Source organism: Excalfactoria chinensis, chromosome 1 (genome assembly GCF_039878825.1).
Source record: "Excalfactoria chinensis isolate bCotChi1 chromosome 1, bCotChi1.hap2, whole genome shotgun sequence".
Taxonomy (NCBI): Eukaryota; Metazoa; Chordata; class Aves; order Galliformes; family Phasianidae; genus Excalfactoria; species Excalfactoria chinensis.
Window position 1 is genome coordinate 13870016 of NC_092825.1, and position 16785 is coordinate 13886800.

At 44.3% G+C, this 16785-nt stretch overlaps 1 protein-coding gene across 1 annotated transcript in view; it reads left to right on the forward strand.

Moving 5' to 3' along the window:
* The window catches only part of SLC2A13 (solute carrier family 2 member 13), a 130659-nt gene extending 116393 nt beyond the window's left edge, over positions 1–14266 (forward strand). The window contains exons 8-10 of the mRNA XM_072329313.1: positions 6473–6594; positions 6727–6879; positions 7975–14266. Coding sequence (XP_072185414.1) covers positions 6473–6594; positions 6727–6879; positions 7975–8201 — 502 coding nt within the window. The 3' untranslated portion in view covers positions 8202–14266. The remainder of the gene's footprint in view (positions 1–6472; positions 6595–6726; positions 6880–7974) is intronic.
* Positions 14267–16785: the final 2519 nt, after the last annotated feature.

The window sequence follows — 16785 nt, forward strand, 5'->3', positions numbered from 1 at the left end:
AGGACCTATAAGATCAACTAGTCCAACAGTCCTCCCTTTAGCAGACTTCTGGGTTCATGTAGCAACACATTTGTGTCATGGCTTCCTAACCTGAGAATACGGCATCTGATTTTCACAGCCCTGGTTTCACCCTGTCAGTCCTTTAGCAGGGTGTTACCCAAACCTCCTTCCTGTTGTTTAAATCTTAGACTTGGATACGTGTGGTTATATATTAGACTTCTGTGTGCTCAGATTGCGCGGCACTATATTTAAATATATGAGTTTTGTATTGAAAGCATTCTTATAAGGTCCTCGTTTTCTATAACTACATATATTTAAACATTTTGATCATTTTCTGGAAAAACAAAAAACAAAACAAAAGCAAAAAAGTCTTAAAAAAGTCTTAAAACAAACCCCAAAAGCTGTTTGAGGATTCTTCTATCCCTTTCCTTCTTTTCTCATTTCATTTTTCTGAAAGTCAGAGCAATTTTGAAGTTTTTCTTCGAGAAAATGAAATAGATGTGCCGTTTTCCTTCATTTCTGTCTCTTAACCAAAGAGCTGATTTAGTACCGTCAGCTACATATAAGGAACCTGGCGGTGCCTGATGTTAAGAAGTACTGAACACCTTATTTTGCAACTCTGACTTATTTTGTAACGATTAAAGTCACTGAAATAAGCATAGGCAGAAATGCATGGGGGACCGTAATGTTAAGCTAAGATGCTTATACCCAAAACTAATTTAGAGTTTGCATTTTGATAAGGCTTGTATTTGAATTCTGTCCATTAAAATTCTGTAGGCATGACTACAGGACATGTAAGTGAATAGATGATGATTATTTTTCATAGCTGTTGTGTGAGCCCCCACAAGTTTATGCATTATTAATACACTATTTAAATTATTTATGATTTGCTCATGACAGAATTAGGAAATCATACAATTTAATTATTGCTAGTTAACTTTAATTTGTACCGTGATAAACTGAGTGTGTCCAGTTGAGATCAGGATCAGGATGAGGAAGGGGCACTACGTAAGTCGTATTTATTATCATTTGCTACTTTAGAATAGTAGAAAAATAGTTGGGAAGAAAGAGAAGTCCATGCATGTGTGATGTGGTGAAGGTCCCATAACAAACAAAAAGGTATTTGTGTATTTCTGGTCGTGGTTCCTAAGTGTGCTGTATGGGAGAATGGCTTATAGGTGAACTTAAGGAGCGCTACCAGCCGCTGTGAAATCTGATGGGAGGGCTCTAACCTCAGGTAAAGACCATTCTGACTGGTCCAGATGGTCAGGAGCAGATGTAAACCAGAGCAGGGCACTGAATGTCATGCAGGTGACTGAAGAGACTGAGAAGTGGTGGAAGATAGTCGTGCTAGAGAAAATTCTATCAAGTAGTTGTTTCAGTGAGCTCTTATGCTTAGATACGTGAAATGTTAAGCAGTTTATTAATGCAGCAGTCTTATAATGTATAGCCAAAAATTCCTTATGATTGATTTTAGACTTTAGCGGTCTGTAGGCTCTCAATCACATCTGTAAGAAAGAAGATAAAAGAAGGATCGGAGGATAACAGACAATAAAGAAAAAGTTGCCTAATGGGAATAATGATGATTATTTCTGCATCTGCAGCTGTCTCCGAACACATCTGTAAGAAATGTCTGTTTAAAATGTATAACGACAGTAGAAGTTCTTATCTTATGGCACGGAATACAGCAAGCTACTGTAAGCTCTTCAGCTTTGAAATGGGCAAAGCAGCCAAGCTTCCTGTATTATCTTTTCAGTTTATCTTTGACTGTGTGCTTTCAGCTTCCCAGATGCAGAACAAGAAGCGCCAGCCGTTCAACCCCAGGAGAGCACCCTCCTGTTGGCATTGTGCAAGCTGTAGTAGCACTCCTAAACTCACTGGGCATGGAATGCAGTGCATAAAGAAATTAATTAATTATGTTTCTCCAGTTTAAGGGTTTTCAGATCTTTTGGACAGCAGCAATTACTGCAGCTATTATCCAGTTGCTCAAGATGTAACTCACAGCTCTGCATGCATAACAAGGGAATCCTGTAACAGTGGGCTACAGGATGATAAGGCCTGCTTTTCTGTCATGTGCGAACACATTCGGTGGGAGCTTTGTTGTAGTAAACTGTTCTTCCCGAGACTTTAAGGTGCATGTTAATATCTTAGGAGGTCCTTACTAGTTTTAGCAAAGCGCAGTAGCAAATATCTGAAGATGCAAAATGCAGTGAGGGTTAACTGATGGCCGGGAGAAGACCTTAAAATGGTACGGACACGATTTTCAAGGTTGCATGTGTTTGTTCTTTTCAGTGGGTTTTGTGTGTGTGTGCTTTATTACTTTGTTATCTGCCATCACCTGCCATAAGAATGCCACCGGTGTATTTGTAGTAGCATCCAGTTTGATGGATGAGTTATTTCTCTGTGCCAACTATGGAGCCAAAGCGGTGGATGCAAACTTCTCTAGAGATAAGCTCAGGAAAACTGTATAGTGCTCAGTTTGATGGGCGTGATATGAAAGTCAGCACTTCACACAAGGAGACTTTTAAAATCACTTGAATTGAGATATTTCCAATGCCACGAACCGGTGTTACATCAGAAACTAAGTTGAAAAATGGTCAGTTATCTCTGTGTTGATAACCCTGACACAGAAGTCTGACATAACGACAGTCCTTAAGCAGTTTTCCTCTTGTTAGGGCAAAGAAATGGTGCATTAATGCAACTGAGAATTAGATCTGAGTTCTGTACCATTCGATCCCAGTGCTAGCATTTAGCTCAGGGCAGGATGCATTCTTTGGAAATAAGCCTGCTCTAATGAGCTTTTTAAGAACACGAACGATAAGACGCTCCATTTTCTTTAGCAGTAATTTATTTCCATAATCTCATTTGAATTTGGACCTTTTAGATTTATTTATTTTTTTATCTAAATCCATTTAAGATGCTTCTGAAGGGCACAAGGGACAATGAGAAGTTAGCAGCTTTTGTATCGGAACTATAAGGACTGTTCAGAACGAAACATTTAGTTCCTACAAAGCCGTGTATTTAGAGCCACGCGTTCCTCGCTGTGCTGCAAAGGAAGAATTAACAGAAATAGGAGAAGAAAATCTGCCTTCCTGTGCTGTGCTCACACAGCCCTTGCTCTGTAGCATTGAACACGCTCCCCGGTTTGTGGTTTTCAGTGTAGAGAATTATCCTACAACCAAATTGGCTCAACTATTAGGATAATTGAGGCTGATTAACAAGGAAGTGGTCTTATCTTGTTCTATCCCATTGTTATTAAGGATCGCATCTTAGACCACCTGCAGCAGCCCTTTTTTCTCAGCTTTTAATGTGCTGTACGAAGGTAATTTAGAAGGCGGGGAGCAAAGCTTTACATCTTCTGAACTACAGGCTAAATCTGATCAAGGATGGGCTCTTTGAAACCAAATATATAATGCACATAACGTAGAAATCTGCTGCTGTTCTGATTTATTTCCAGTCATTAGAATTGTTCACATCAATTGTCAGAACGTTTGGTTTGCACTGATTATAACGGATGTGCTTCCTAAATTGTCAGGGGAAAACGTAATGAGTGGTAAAGATTTTCAAAGTAATACTACTGTGCTTTCACTTCGGCAGTAATTTCAGAGGGAAGAATGTGGTCTGTCCTCACCATTTATACTCAGGTGCCAATGACCAGCTCGTTGTTATTTACTTGCAGTTGTACGTAGCTGCATAATTTCACTTGTAAGCAGTTTACGTGGAACCTTCTCTGTGCTTTTCAGCTAATGAAGAGATCAGCAGCTGCTTGTCCGCTTTCTGTTGTAGATTCCTATTTGGTCTTTCATCCTAGACCAAATTCAGAATTGTATCTGATTTTATCTTATACAGAAATTACTCATATATTCTTTAGCACGATAGCAGCTCTCATAGAAATGGAGTGCAGCAGGAGAATTAGCACAGTGACAGCAACCGAGTGCATCCCTGGACATGCCCTCATTGGGGTGTTATTTTGTACACACCCAGCAAATGCAGATGTCTTTATATTATATTCTTATATTCTGTGTGCCATCCTGTTTTACTCCTGAAGGATAATCAAAACACAGAAGTTTATTATTGCGAGGTTTCTGTTCAATCTGTGTTTCCTGTGCTGTTTCTCCCATTTCTATGTACTAAATATGCTTCCTTGCAACCAGATTTCCTCTCAGTTACTGTCAGAGAGCAAGGCAGGGTCAGCAGCTTCTGCAGTAGGAGGCTTCAGAGGTGCATGGCTTTCTCACACAGATGTGTAGAGGAAGGTGGTGGGGGGCGCATCCTCCCCATAGCTGTGGCTGTGAATCGGCAGGTTGGCTGGCACTGATTGAGGTGTATGTGAGGTAATTAACCAAGCACATCACTGTGCGAGGCTCCTCTTGGAGGAGCTGCCAAGCTGGCTTGCCTGACTGAAGAAACCATTTTCAGCAACAGGGCATTTTAACACGCTAATCAGTTTGTATTTATTACCAGACACCTGCGAATGAAATGAGAGCAGTAGCAAAGAAGCAAATGTGTGGCACTGAGCAATGCCATGATTTCGCAGTGATGCTGATCTGAAGCAGGCAGCTATTAGGGTGGAATGTGAGGTGGCAATATCATCTCCAGGTATTAGTAATCCATCTTGCAAATATCCGTAACGTGTAAAGAATTGCTGGTTTAAACACAAGGATAGTTCTCCAGCACAATTCAGCCTTCTGTAACTGAGATGTATCTGGGAGCTGACGTGACCCATCTGTGGTGAAAGATCAGCGTAGGAATGTCATGGTGGATGCTGATGGGGAATGATCCCTGCCTGGCTGTCATGACAGAAAAGAGACACAGAGCTGAGCCATAAGAAGGAACCTGGGCAGCAAAAAAATGGTAATGCTGGCTGTAGGACTTCACTCTGCGAGAAGGCAAAAATACCACATGTGGCAGCTGCCGGCATCTCGGCCTTGAGGGACGTATCTGTCAGGGGGCTGCTCAGCTGAACTCTGTTCTCCTTGTGTTATTGTTCACCCCAGAACTGAATTGATACGTGCACTACATGAGGCAGCTGCAGGCCGGCACTGCCACTGAAAGGGTTTGGCTGTGGTTTCAGATACACATTTTTCCAAGATTTCTTGGATTAATCCCTCTGTTTAAGTGTATTTGAACTCTGGATGTCTGAGTGTCTCAAAACAGGGTTTGGGACTTCATGGTGATGTCTTGCTTTAAAAGTTGTTTTGTTGCTACATTCTTGCCAACATCAGGATTGTTTCTGCCCCAGAGTCACCCATTGAGCACCCTGGCGCTCACCAGCATTCCTCTTCAGTCCAGAGCTGGCTGGTTGTTTCTTAATGGAAAGCTTAGAGGAGAAAGATGTGCTTGAAATTTGCCTTTGGAAGCTGGCTGCAATGGTGGTCTTTGCTCCTTTGTCTTGCTATTTGTTGCCCAGCTCTGATTTATCACCCAGTGCAGGGTTCATTCTAGTTTTTCTACGTAGGAGAGGGTCCTGTCCTTCATATACGTGCTCAGCTAATCTGGAAGGTGTAGTCCAGACAGATGTTCAGTACTCTGTCACTTCTTCTCCTCAAGTAAATAGCATGGTTTGCATATGAAAGGGTGTTCTCTGCCTGAGTCTTCTCTCCCAGAAGTACAGATTTTTTTCAGCTGTAGCAATTGCTGTGATTGCAGCTGAAAAGTTTCTCTCGTTACAGCAATGGTTTGTTGTTCCTTTAAACTAATGCTGATTTCCAAAAATAAGATATATAACAAAAAGACAAAGTTGTCAGAATTCCTTTGAAATACATTATATTGTTGGCACTCAAATACATGATTTAATGCCTATTCCTAGAAATATGCAATCTCTAAATAGTCCTGGGAATGAAATCAGCTTGTCTTTTATCAGCTCAAGCTGTTACCTCTGGTCTGATGCTGCTCTTTACTTTCTAGTTTGAAATTCTGTGACCTTCCTGATGATCTCACTGCAGAGCAAAGGAAGTCTAATTGTCTTTTCCTTACAGCTTCCCATTGCCGTAGCACACTCTGCAGGCTTTGCCCATTACACCCAAAGTGCGCTGCCTACAGCTCGTCAGTGACTTAAGGACTAACTTCCATTTGGCCTAAACCTTTTCATTTTCATCTCAAATTCCTTCTGCTGCACCTCTTGTGGCACTGTGTGATTATCTGCGTTAGTGTTCCCATGGGCTTCGGTGTGACTGCTGGCCTGGTAAAGACAGTCATTTGAAGGAGTAGATACAAGCCAAGTGCTTAAATTCAGGAACGTGCTGCTGGGTGCTCTCCCTAAGGCCACACACAGTGTTATCGGTAAGGCTTAGGAAAATACACATTACCAAATGTAGGATTTGGTTCAAAGGATCTTGATAAAACAGGCTGGGGCTTTTCTCCCTTAATTTCACGTCAGCTTTCCCTAAGAAGCCATGTGCCATGTTTATTTTGACATGTCACCCATTTCCATGAACATTCTTTAATACTAGATTTGATGGTTATTTTTCAGGTGCTCAAATGAAACCATATTCAAAAAAGAAGATTTGTACTGGGCATATAATTTCTGCCCCACCCCATACTCCTGGACAGCACTTCTGGGCCTTATTTTATACTTGGTTTTCTTTGCACCTGGTAAGCTAATGTTTGTTTTCATGTGGAAGCTTAAGAACTTGTAAAGGTGAAATCATTTATGGTGAGGCTGTACATTAAACTTGTTCTTTGATTTGGCCATTAAACTGAGATTGATCTGTTTTTAATTCTTAGGGATGGGTCCCATGCCCTGGACCGTCAATTCTGAAATCTACCCTCTGTGGGCTAGAAGTACAGGAAACGCGTGTTCATCTGGAGTCAACTGGGTTTTCAACGTGCTGGTGTCACTGACCTTTCTGCATACAGCTGAATATCTGACCTACTATGGTAAGGAACAGTACGTGTCCATGGACACAGTGCTAGCATTGATTTTCTGCTGGTTAGATTCTAGGTCTTAGTTGGTTTGGCTGTGAAATTGCAACTATGGATGCAGTGTTCTCAGCTAACTGTGTTCCATTAAGACCAGGGACCTGGTGTGACCTGCCTGCAGTTTGGTTCTGCTTCCATAAGAAACTCTTCTTTCTACCCTTGAAAGAGAATCTAGGAAGTTGCATAAAACAGGGAAGCTGAAAAGATTACCTTTTGGTTTGGTGAAATATTTCACTTAGAAAGACAGCATCTGCAATTTTTCATTCTATAATGGCATCCAAGACCATTATCAGTTGTCTTTGCCAAAGCAACATACAGATGAAGATGCTACCAGCTGTCCGTTATTGAGTCCTGTCTGCTGGAGCCTGTGGAGAGCTGGTCAGGTTACTGTTCAGCCCCTCCGCTACAAGTCCTGTACACTGCGCTAAGATTCTGTGACCTTCGCATCATTACTGTTGTGAAGCCTCTCAGCTGCTGCTGTTCTTTTCAGGCATCAGTCTAGAAACAAATGGCAGGTAAATATTGGGCTGTTGGTGCCTTCTTTGCTTCCCATAACTGGGGGGAGCAAATGTATGAGGGGCAATGAGATCTTTCTCACTGCCAGTTGTCTTTGGTAAGTGATAATTAGACGTAAGAGTCTCCAGCATTATTTTAATCATGGCTTTTTCTTTTTTGATGAGGTTTCTCATTTTTGGGAAGTAGTCTTAGTGATTCCTGTGATGTTAAGAATAACTAAGAAACTTCTCACCCTTCCTATCAACTCTTTTTATTGGCTGTGCAATAATTTAATGGCTGCTTATTTCAACAGCAAAATGACTTGCCAAAAAAGGATGAGTATTCTCTTAAACAAAATTGCTTTTGTTAATTGACTACAGCAACACAGTAAGGCAGTGCTCTCCTACACCCTAGCCAAGCAGCTGGTGGGGTTACAGATGCAGCTCTAGTCCTTGCAGTCCTTTGTGTGCCATTTTGCTATCCAAAGCCTCTGCTTCTGCCTTTCCCAGAGGGGCGGGATGCTCTATCACTGACTGTGTGTGTTCTTTTGTATTGCAGGAGCCTTCTTTCTGTATGCAGGGTTTGCTGGCCTGGGACTCCTTTTCATCTACGGCTGCCTTCCTGAGACTAAAGGGAAAAAGCTAGAGGAAATTGAATCTTTGTTTGAAAGCAGGCTATGTACATGTGGTATGTCAGATTCTGATGAAGGGAGGTATATTGAATATATTCGGGTGAAGGGAAGTAATTACCATCTTTCTGACAATGATGCTTCTGATGTGGAATAATTTTCAGCTGCTGATGTATTTAATCATGTAAAAGCCTTCTGGGGGAAAAGCAGCTCTCTGGTGACCTCACTGCCCTGCTTCTGGTCTGGTTCTCCTTTCTGCTGTCTAGTTAAAAATGCCTTCATGTTCAAAACGGCGCCGTTTGGAAGGAAATTCAGTATGCTCATGTTTTCTTGATAACTAAAAGCAATGGCTTCCAAAAGAGATTGAATTCCACAATTATATGAATTAACCAGATGTTTGCAATCCCACACCATGCCGAGGTATTTTGCATGATGTACTGTGCCAGATGAATGTGGAAGGCTATTCTAGGTGGTCAGTGGTTGTCCTTATCTTCAATACTGACAAAAGTTAAAGTAATGTTGTAGCTAGTCAGAAAGCAGCTGACATTGGTCAGATCCCCATATCATACCAGCCTACCAGACAGCTCCTGTATGCCACACAACAAAGGATGCTGCTGCGATGGTAGCCAGTTAAAAGGGTTAACTGATTGTAAAAGCTACAAATATTGCCTGTGTATCGTTGTCCAAATTTATCCCAATGGAATTTCATGTGTATTCATTCATTGGTGTGCCCCCGGTGGCGCACGGTGTTAGAACCGCCGCTTGCAACACCAGAGGGCCCGGGTTCGAATCCCCCTTGTGGCGCAAGGGGTAAAACTGCCGCTCTGCTACACTAGAGGGCTCGAATCCCGGGAGTTGGACTCGATGATCTCTAAGGTCCCTTCCAACTCGCACGATACTATGATACTATGATTTGAGATAACCATAGAGGGCCATGGTCACCTACATGGTGTCCTGCTAGGGTGTTGTCCCAGGTTGTGTCGCGGTTGCTGCTCTTTAAGGACACACTGCAGTCAGCAGTTCGTGTTTGTGAGATCCAATGCCAAAACAACATTGTGGGAGCAGGAAACTGAACCCATGGCTGCATGTGCCAGTGAGCTGTTGGTGTACATCACTGCGGACAACAGAGAGGCTACAGTCAGTTGGAAATTAACTATTTTCATTCTCCTTTTCAGCATGCGTACATTTGGGTTTGTGCCTAGTTTTGAACACAAAATATCATGAGCTGGAAGAAATAAAAGGAAGGGAGAGGTTTTCTGCTGCTAAATGCACAGTGGTCATTCCTCCTGTGCCTTTTGCTAATGAATAATCAAATGGCCTTCAGTTTATCTTCCTATTGCAGACTGAGTGAATCCCATCAGATTTTTCCTTCAAATGCCCTTAGTCAACCAGTGTCTTTCTGGATCGAAAGAGAAATCTTAGTGATGGGCAAAAGCCTCCATCTCGTATTAATTGCCTTACTGAAGCATTGCAAAGCTGTCAAGAAACCGTCAGGCACGAAAATCGAGTTGGCTGCCTTCAGTGTGGTAATGAAAATATTAATGGCGTTTTATTCACCTGCCGTGATTGCTTGCCTTGGCAAATTGAATTTTATGCAGCTACATAAAAGTGTAATGTTATTTTTTTTTTTTTTCCTTGCCCTGTTTCCTTCCACGGCTTCAGTTCTTCAGAGGTATGAATTTGAAAGCATAAAACATTCCAATTCTTATCTCTGAAACCTTCGCTTCATGAGTGTGCCCGTAGGCTGCTCCCCATTTGCTTGGTAAAAATACATTTATTTTTCATTGTGTGAGGATTAAAGAAGTTGTTGGGTTCACTACCTTTTGTAGATACACTTTGTGGGCTCTTTTTGGATGGCAAAATTATTTTGAGTGCAAGAGAACTGTCAGAATGATGGTGGACACTTGTTACTAAGTTATTTTTATTGGACGATATGCGGAGTTTTCATTGTAATCATGAAGTATAATGCTGTGCTGTCTGATCTTATACCGGAGAGGTCTCTTACTCTCTAATTGTTGAAATTCAGTGATTGGATGTATTTTAGGTTATTTTCTTTTTTACTTCATAAATCAAAGAAATATTTTTAGAAAGAAAATATTTTAGAGCATCCTTCTGTAACTTGACTTGGAATAAAAGGGAAAAGCATAGCAAACTGAGGGAGCAAAGAGTCTGCAAAGAGCAGACTGATCCTGAACCTCTGATGGGCAGTGACTGGGCTGCATCCCAAGCCTCTACCCTCCTTCCCTCTCTGTAAGCACACAGTATCCCCAGGCATGTAAGCACCAGCAGCTGGAAAGGACCGGCTCTCCGGACCTTTATCCAAATGCACTGGTTTTAGACCATCTGTTGGGCGGCTGCTGCTTCAGAGCTTCGCCAAAGGTGCAGTACATGAAATGAGAGAAAGGGGCGCTTGTCACAGGTGAGAATGAACTGCAGGGTGAATCGGTTTCTTTCTGAAACCAAAAAATATCTGTTGGAAGACCCTCCTTCAGGGCAGGTTTGTTATCCAGAGCAGCATGTGAATAGGTGCTTACTGCCCAACCTGTGCACGCTGGGATGCTACACAAAGACAGACTGAGGAGGGTATTTCCTGGCTTTTCAGGGCAGGGACTTATGGCTCTGATCCCCCAGAAGCATGAGCCCAAGGTCCCTTGATGGAAGCAGTTTGTGCATGCAGTTCCAGCACTTACCTCCATGTCCACAGGTAGAGGACACAGCAGCATTTTAGTGGCATAAACAAAGTGAAGTGCCTATGAAAACTGCTGTCACAAGATCAGCCTCTTTTTTTCTTGCAGGCAGTGCTGGGACTTTTTAGCAGCAGAAGACGATCTTTCTTTGCCCGCGTTGTTTCATGGACGTTCTCAGAAGCAGCATTCAGTTGTGTGCAGCAGTAGGTTACTTTCCACACTACAGTTTAGTCTCTCTTATAGCAGTTCTCTGAAGTTTTACATCCTGGGCCCTTTTTCTTGAGGCAAAATGACTGAATCACAAGCATCTGGTTTATTGTCACTACTTCTTATGAGGATGCAAAGTATATCGGCTTCTTTGCTCTCAGCCCCTTTTCCTACCCACAGAGTTGGGTTTTAGTCTTCCTCTGGCTGCTTTACACAAAGGAAACATTCCACACCTTATAAACACCCTACCTACTACCAAGCATTATGTCTCTTAAAAGCGAGATCAAATACTTGAGATTAACCTTACACAATTAGGGTTTTATCTTTAGAATCTCTGAACATTTATAATGTATGAAGAAAATTAAATAAATGTTTCTATTTTGCAAAGATTTTTATATTTGTGCATACTTTTAAGTTTAAAGAAGTTTCGCTAAGGGTAGTGCTGGTGACATTCCAGACAGAAGAATACACATGCTGTGTAGTCGAGTTGTTTCTTATGCCAGAAGGTTAATTTATGAAGTAGCTTAAGTAGTACACCTAAGCACAATGTCGTTCTATGGACAGCTTTCTGCAAGAGGTGGGTAAGAGTTCCTTTGCAGGGACTGCACCTTCATTCAGGTATTCAGTGCGTGAGGAGCGCTGCTGGTAGAGCTGCACGTGGGTCGCACGCTGATCACACACAGCAGTTTGAGGTATTTCAGCAGCTCAGACTCTTTACAGGTTTGGGCCTATGAGCAAGAATAATAGGAACAATTCTTGATGAGTTTTTAACCTTTTATAATTTAATTCACCGTCCTTCACCTATAGAGGTTTGTTAACCATGCTGAAATTCTTACAGTGTTGGGGGGGTGAAGTAATTTGCAGCTTGTTTCTTCCCACTGTCACTTTGCTGCTCAAAGTCATTTTCTGAAGGGAGAAACAAACTTGGTTTTGAAAGAAAACCAAACCAGCAAAAGCAAAGCAAGCCCCTGGGACTCCTTTTGAGGGCTGAAGCTGCATCGTGCTGCGTGCGCCTTAGGTTGCTCCAATAGACATTGACACCCAGAGTCTCAGTGCCTGCCCTGTCAGACAGTGTGGGGTAAGAAATGAAAGATGTGCCACATTTTGGTAGGGATGGAGCTGGAGCCGACAGGAGCCCTCGGCTTCTCTCCTGAGGGCAGAAGGGCTGTGGACCAGGGAGGTGCCTGGCACAGGTGGCAGCCTGCAGAGGACAGTAGGGCGGGCAGGCTGAGGGCAGGGCCTTGTTTCCCCCCTTCTTGGTGAGGACAAGGCAGTAGAGATAGCAAAGCGAACGCTTCCTTCCTCTATGAAGTCTCTCTCTTGCCCAGTTTGTCCTCAGTTGGGCACTGGGAGGAAGTTCTGACTCTGAAGGTCACTGCGGGGCTCCTGGCCCTGGGTGAGGGCCTGTCCTTTGGGCACTCCCTGCAGACACACTGTGGGTCGCTCAGAGCAGGCCCTGTGCTTCTCAGCCTCATCCCCCCCCCACTGCTCTCAACACAGTGCTGCTCCAACACAGGCATCTTGAAGTTCTCCTTGCGCTTGCCTTAGGGGCTCTGCAGGCCAAACTCAGCAGGGAAGGGGCCAAGTCAGAGTAGCAAGTCCTGCAAAGCACTTTAACGAGTCAGATATCTGTGCACTTTTTCTGAGAGAGCCAAGCCAACCAAACCCCATTCCTCATTGGGAAGAAAACAGAGCTTTGTGTACCAGGCCAGAAGCAGATAATGCCACAGTATGTGCTTTACGGCAAAATGTGTTCTTATTGCAGGTAATATTTACAGCTTACATGTAGCTGCTGCCTATCAAGTGACACAATTGTTCTCTGGATTTTAACGAGTCACATTTTTGTGCAAAACTCTTGGTGGTTTTCTATCAATCTCCATCGCCTTGTGTACAGTACAGTAAGCGTAATCCACAAAGTGGTCTAGGTTGTGGCAGTGTTAAAACCGTCAGCACAGTAAAACCTAGGTGAACATTGTTAAAGAATATTGTTGTTTGTGATACCAGGGGTTAAAACTCCTTAAAGGCAACTATATTATAGATTTTAAAAGTCTGAAAAAAAATATATAAATAATGGCGATTCTTATCTATTTTGTGTATGTTTTCATATAGAGAGTTTTTTATGTGCCGATAACCATCACTGTAGTGTTTTGTAAATGGGTGTTAATGGTGTTCCAGAGTTGTGTATATGAGCATTCCCTTTAGCCAGGCCAAGCTGTCAGTGTGACCCAGCGGCATGTTTTTAACCTCTCCACACCGCTCCTCGAGGCTCACTGTCAGCTTCACTACAGCACACGGGGAGCTGGACCAGAACCCAGCCTCGGGAACCTACAGTTCACATCAAGCCCCACTTCTTCACGTTTTTCCTACACGGTGCGTGGCAGCTGAATGAGCTGGTGTGTGTAATGATAAAGCTTCAACCGTGCTTCAGTTGCACTCCGATCTCTCAGAATTCAGTTTGACATTTCATTGCATTTGCACAAGTAAGGGGAGCGCTGATTAATTATGAATAATGTCCCTGTATTTCTAAAGGAAACATCCGTTCAGGAAGCGTTGAAATAAAGGCAAATTTCTCTCGCTGCCTTAAACATTACACAGACTTTGGAGAGGACTGAATGTAGGACTGTCGCCGTGACTTCTGCAGGAGAAACTTCAGCTGGTGAGCTGGGTGCTGGGGGAAGCCCAAGGGTTCCGTGGTGCTGGGCTGCCTGCCCCAGCTCATGCCCCCACCCTTCCTTGTGCGTGCCTGCTGTCTGAGTGCTGCTGGGCATCCGAGTGGTGCTCATGAAAGTGATGGGATGATTGTTCTTGACGTTCTTCATGTGCTCCAGTGTCCTGCTGGTCCGGGGCATAGTGGGAGTCGGCACAAGTCGTGTGTCCACCTTTCATCTGGAATCTCACAACCCCACAAAAGCATCGCCCGGGTCTTTCTGCCACGAATTCTCTTTAGGGTATTTGAGACTTTATTGAAGACCAAATTGGTAGAAATAAATGCTTTTGTGTTCCATAATAACATGCATACGGTGCCATCAGGACGCATGGAATGGTATTTGGTACAGAACAGGTCTTGGCAAAACTCACTGTCAGGTTGTCCAAGTTATTTTGTTATCTTAACAATGTCAAACGTGCCATTTCCTTTTGCAGCCAGTCAAGCCTATAATGTATGAAAGTGTTGTACATTTTCTGAAACTTCAGTGATGTATAATTATTTGACTTCTGTTCTGATTGCTTTAATGACGTTTGGTCTTTACATTAAAGTAAATATCTTCCAAGAATTGTCAGTGCCAGAAGTGTAAATGAACAAAATAAAAGGTGATACTTAATTACAGAATTCTTCCTCGAGGTTTTGTTTGTTTGGATACTCATAGAGAAGGAAAATGGTATTGCCCGGCAAAAGGAGCTACAACAGGCCCCAGGCTTACCTGAAATAACAGAAGAATTTGGGATAGGATTGATGTGGTCTTAGATAGAATGTTTTAAGCCAGAGGGTGACAGTGGCCTGTTGGGACAGAGCTGCTAAGGGCTGTAATTAATTACAGCTTGTGCTGAGGGGCAGACAAGTGGTGCCAAGGTGATGTGCGACCAAGGACAGCTCCTCAGAGGGCCACAGTGCTCCCTGCCTCCTCGGCAAAGCTGGCTTTGGGGGCACTCCAGCCCAAGTAGGAGCGGTCCTGCTCCTTCCCGCTATGTCCCGCACTGTAGGTTCACTTGTAAGGTTCAGCCTCACCCTGACCAAGCTTTGCCCTGGGGCCTGGGAGCTCCCAGCAGTGTTGCCGGGGGGATGCTGGCATTGAGATCCCACTTAACAAAGCGCTGTGTCTGCAGGACGGGCAGACTGAGCTCATGGTTTCCACGCTGACAGGTGATATGTTTAGGTTTGTGGCTGATAGTGCCTGTAAAGGTGATGAATGGCTGCCGTTCAGATTACTTGTCACCAAAACCACACAGCGGCTTTTGGAGTAATGAAAAGCTGGTGGCCCTGCTGTCAAACACTCCATTTTCTGGGTTTCTCCCATTGCCTCTGTTGCAGCTGCTATCACAAAACAATTACCCATAGATTTGTTGCTGCTGAAAGGAGCCTGGACTGAGCTGCGGGCAGCAGCACTTTCTCCCAGATCTCTGTGAGCTGTTCCAAGCCCGGACATCACATCTAGATGCTGCCACATCCACACCAGAGCCACACCACAAAGATGCTGCCGCACCGAGTGCTTGTGCTGGGGCTGCTGTCACCAAGGCTCCCATGCAGGTTGGCACCAGGCTTCTCACAGCACCACTGAAGCCCAGCGAGGTCGGCTGATGGAGGAGCAGCGCCAGAGGCAGTGGTGCTGTGTTTATTGCCAGCAGTGCCTGCTCTGTGCAGTAACCAGGTTTCCTTCCAATCTCCTTTTGATAAACTCACCTGGCACTGCAGCAGCTGCAGAAGGAGATGTTTGATGGCAGCCTCATAACGGGTCATCCTGCACAGAGGAGAGGGAGTCTCCATCCCCAGTGGGCCTGCAGCGGGCAGCCTCAGCCCCGTTGGGGAGCGATGCTCTGGAGGAAGCCCTGCTGCTAAATTGGTGCTTGGTTTCATCTTTTCACAGTGTGATGACATCAACTCATCTGACTACTGCCAATGAGCTCCCGTTTCCAGCTCAGGAGCTCCAAAAATGTGCCCATTTGCAGGGAGCATTGCTTCTTCAGAGGCCAAATCTCCCCGCAGACCTCCTGCTTTGGGAGAATTACTTCGCTCCAGGGAACGGAGTACATATCTGCAGCATGATGTATCGCCTTGTCATCCCAACAGCCACAGCTCTGGGTCCTGCGGCCAAGCCAACTCCTGTGTGCTGAGTAGGGCACTGCTGCCATTAATCACAGCCCTCTCACTGCAAGCTTACCCAACACAGCTGGCCTGGAAATGTTTTATTCTCATACAGTGGCTCTCTTGCAGCCTCCTGCCTTACTTTCACTGATGTCTTCTGCACTGGCACTGAGCTGTAGGCTGCTGTCTCCTGGCTGTACCATCCCGAGAGTGGCTGCACACTGTGCAGAGATTGTCAGGGTGCAGGCTGGGAACCGGCAGCAGTGTGAGAAGGTATAAGGAAAGGAGGGAGGGAGGAAGGGAGGGAGGGAGGGAGGTTGGTGTTTGGCTCACAGAGTTGTGAGACCTCACCACAGCTCAGTATCACTGCCTCAGAGGGGGCAGCTGTGACATGGGTAAGCGGGACAGTCACCCCCAACCTGTCAGAAGCCACCGAGGAAAAGAGGCTGAGGAACAGCAGCAGAAATGTCATTGGATTTGCTGGGGATAGACAAGGATTTGGATGCAGAGAGCCAGGAAACCTCATCCTTCCTTAATCAGCTCTCTGCTAAAACCCTTAAAAAGGCAATTCACAAACAGTTCCCACCTGAGAAATAATCATTTGTATGGAGAGTTAAGCTTCTCATTTCACACAATGATAATCCTTCATGAAAATGGAATAAGGATTTCTATGCAGTTCACAGAGGCTGTTGGCACAGTAACGCCCGGCTCCGAGCTGCCCAAGGAAACCTCGCCTGATTCCTTACCCTGCAGGATACTGCCATTAGAGCTGATCTTACAGGGAAAGCAGGGTAGCAATGCACATCGAGATTGCTTCAGACTGAAGCTTGGGGTCACATTTTCAGTCTGTTTGTCCACCTATATTTGTTTAGAAATGTTCAAAGGCTAACGCTGCCTTTTGGTTAATTACAGGTACGCTTCCGTCCTCTTCTCCAGCACAGCCTGGTTTATAATCTGCTCTCTCTGAGCTTAGCTAAGCAATGCCACACACATGGGCTCCCCAGAGGCTCAGCTGACCTCCAGGGAGGTGACCTAATGGAAAGGGGTAT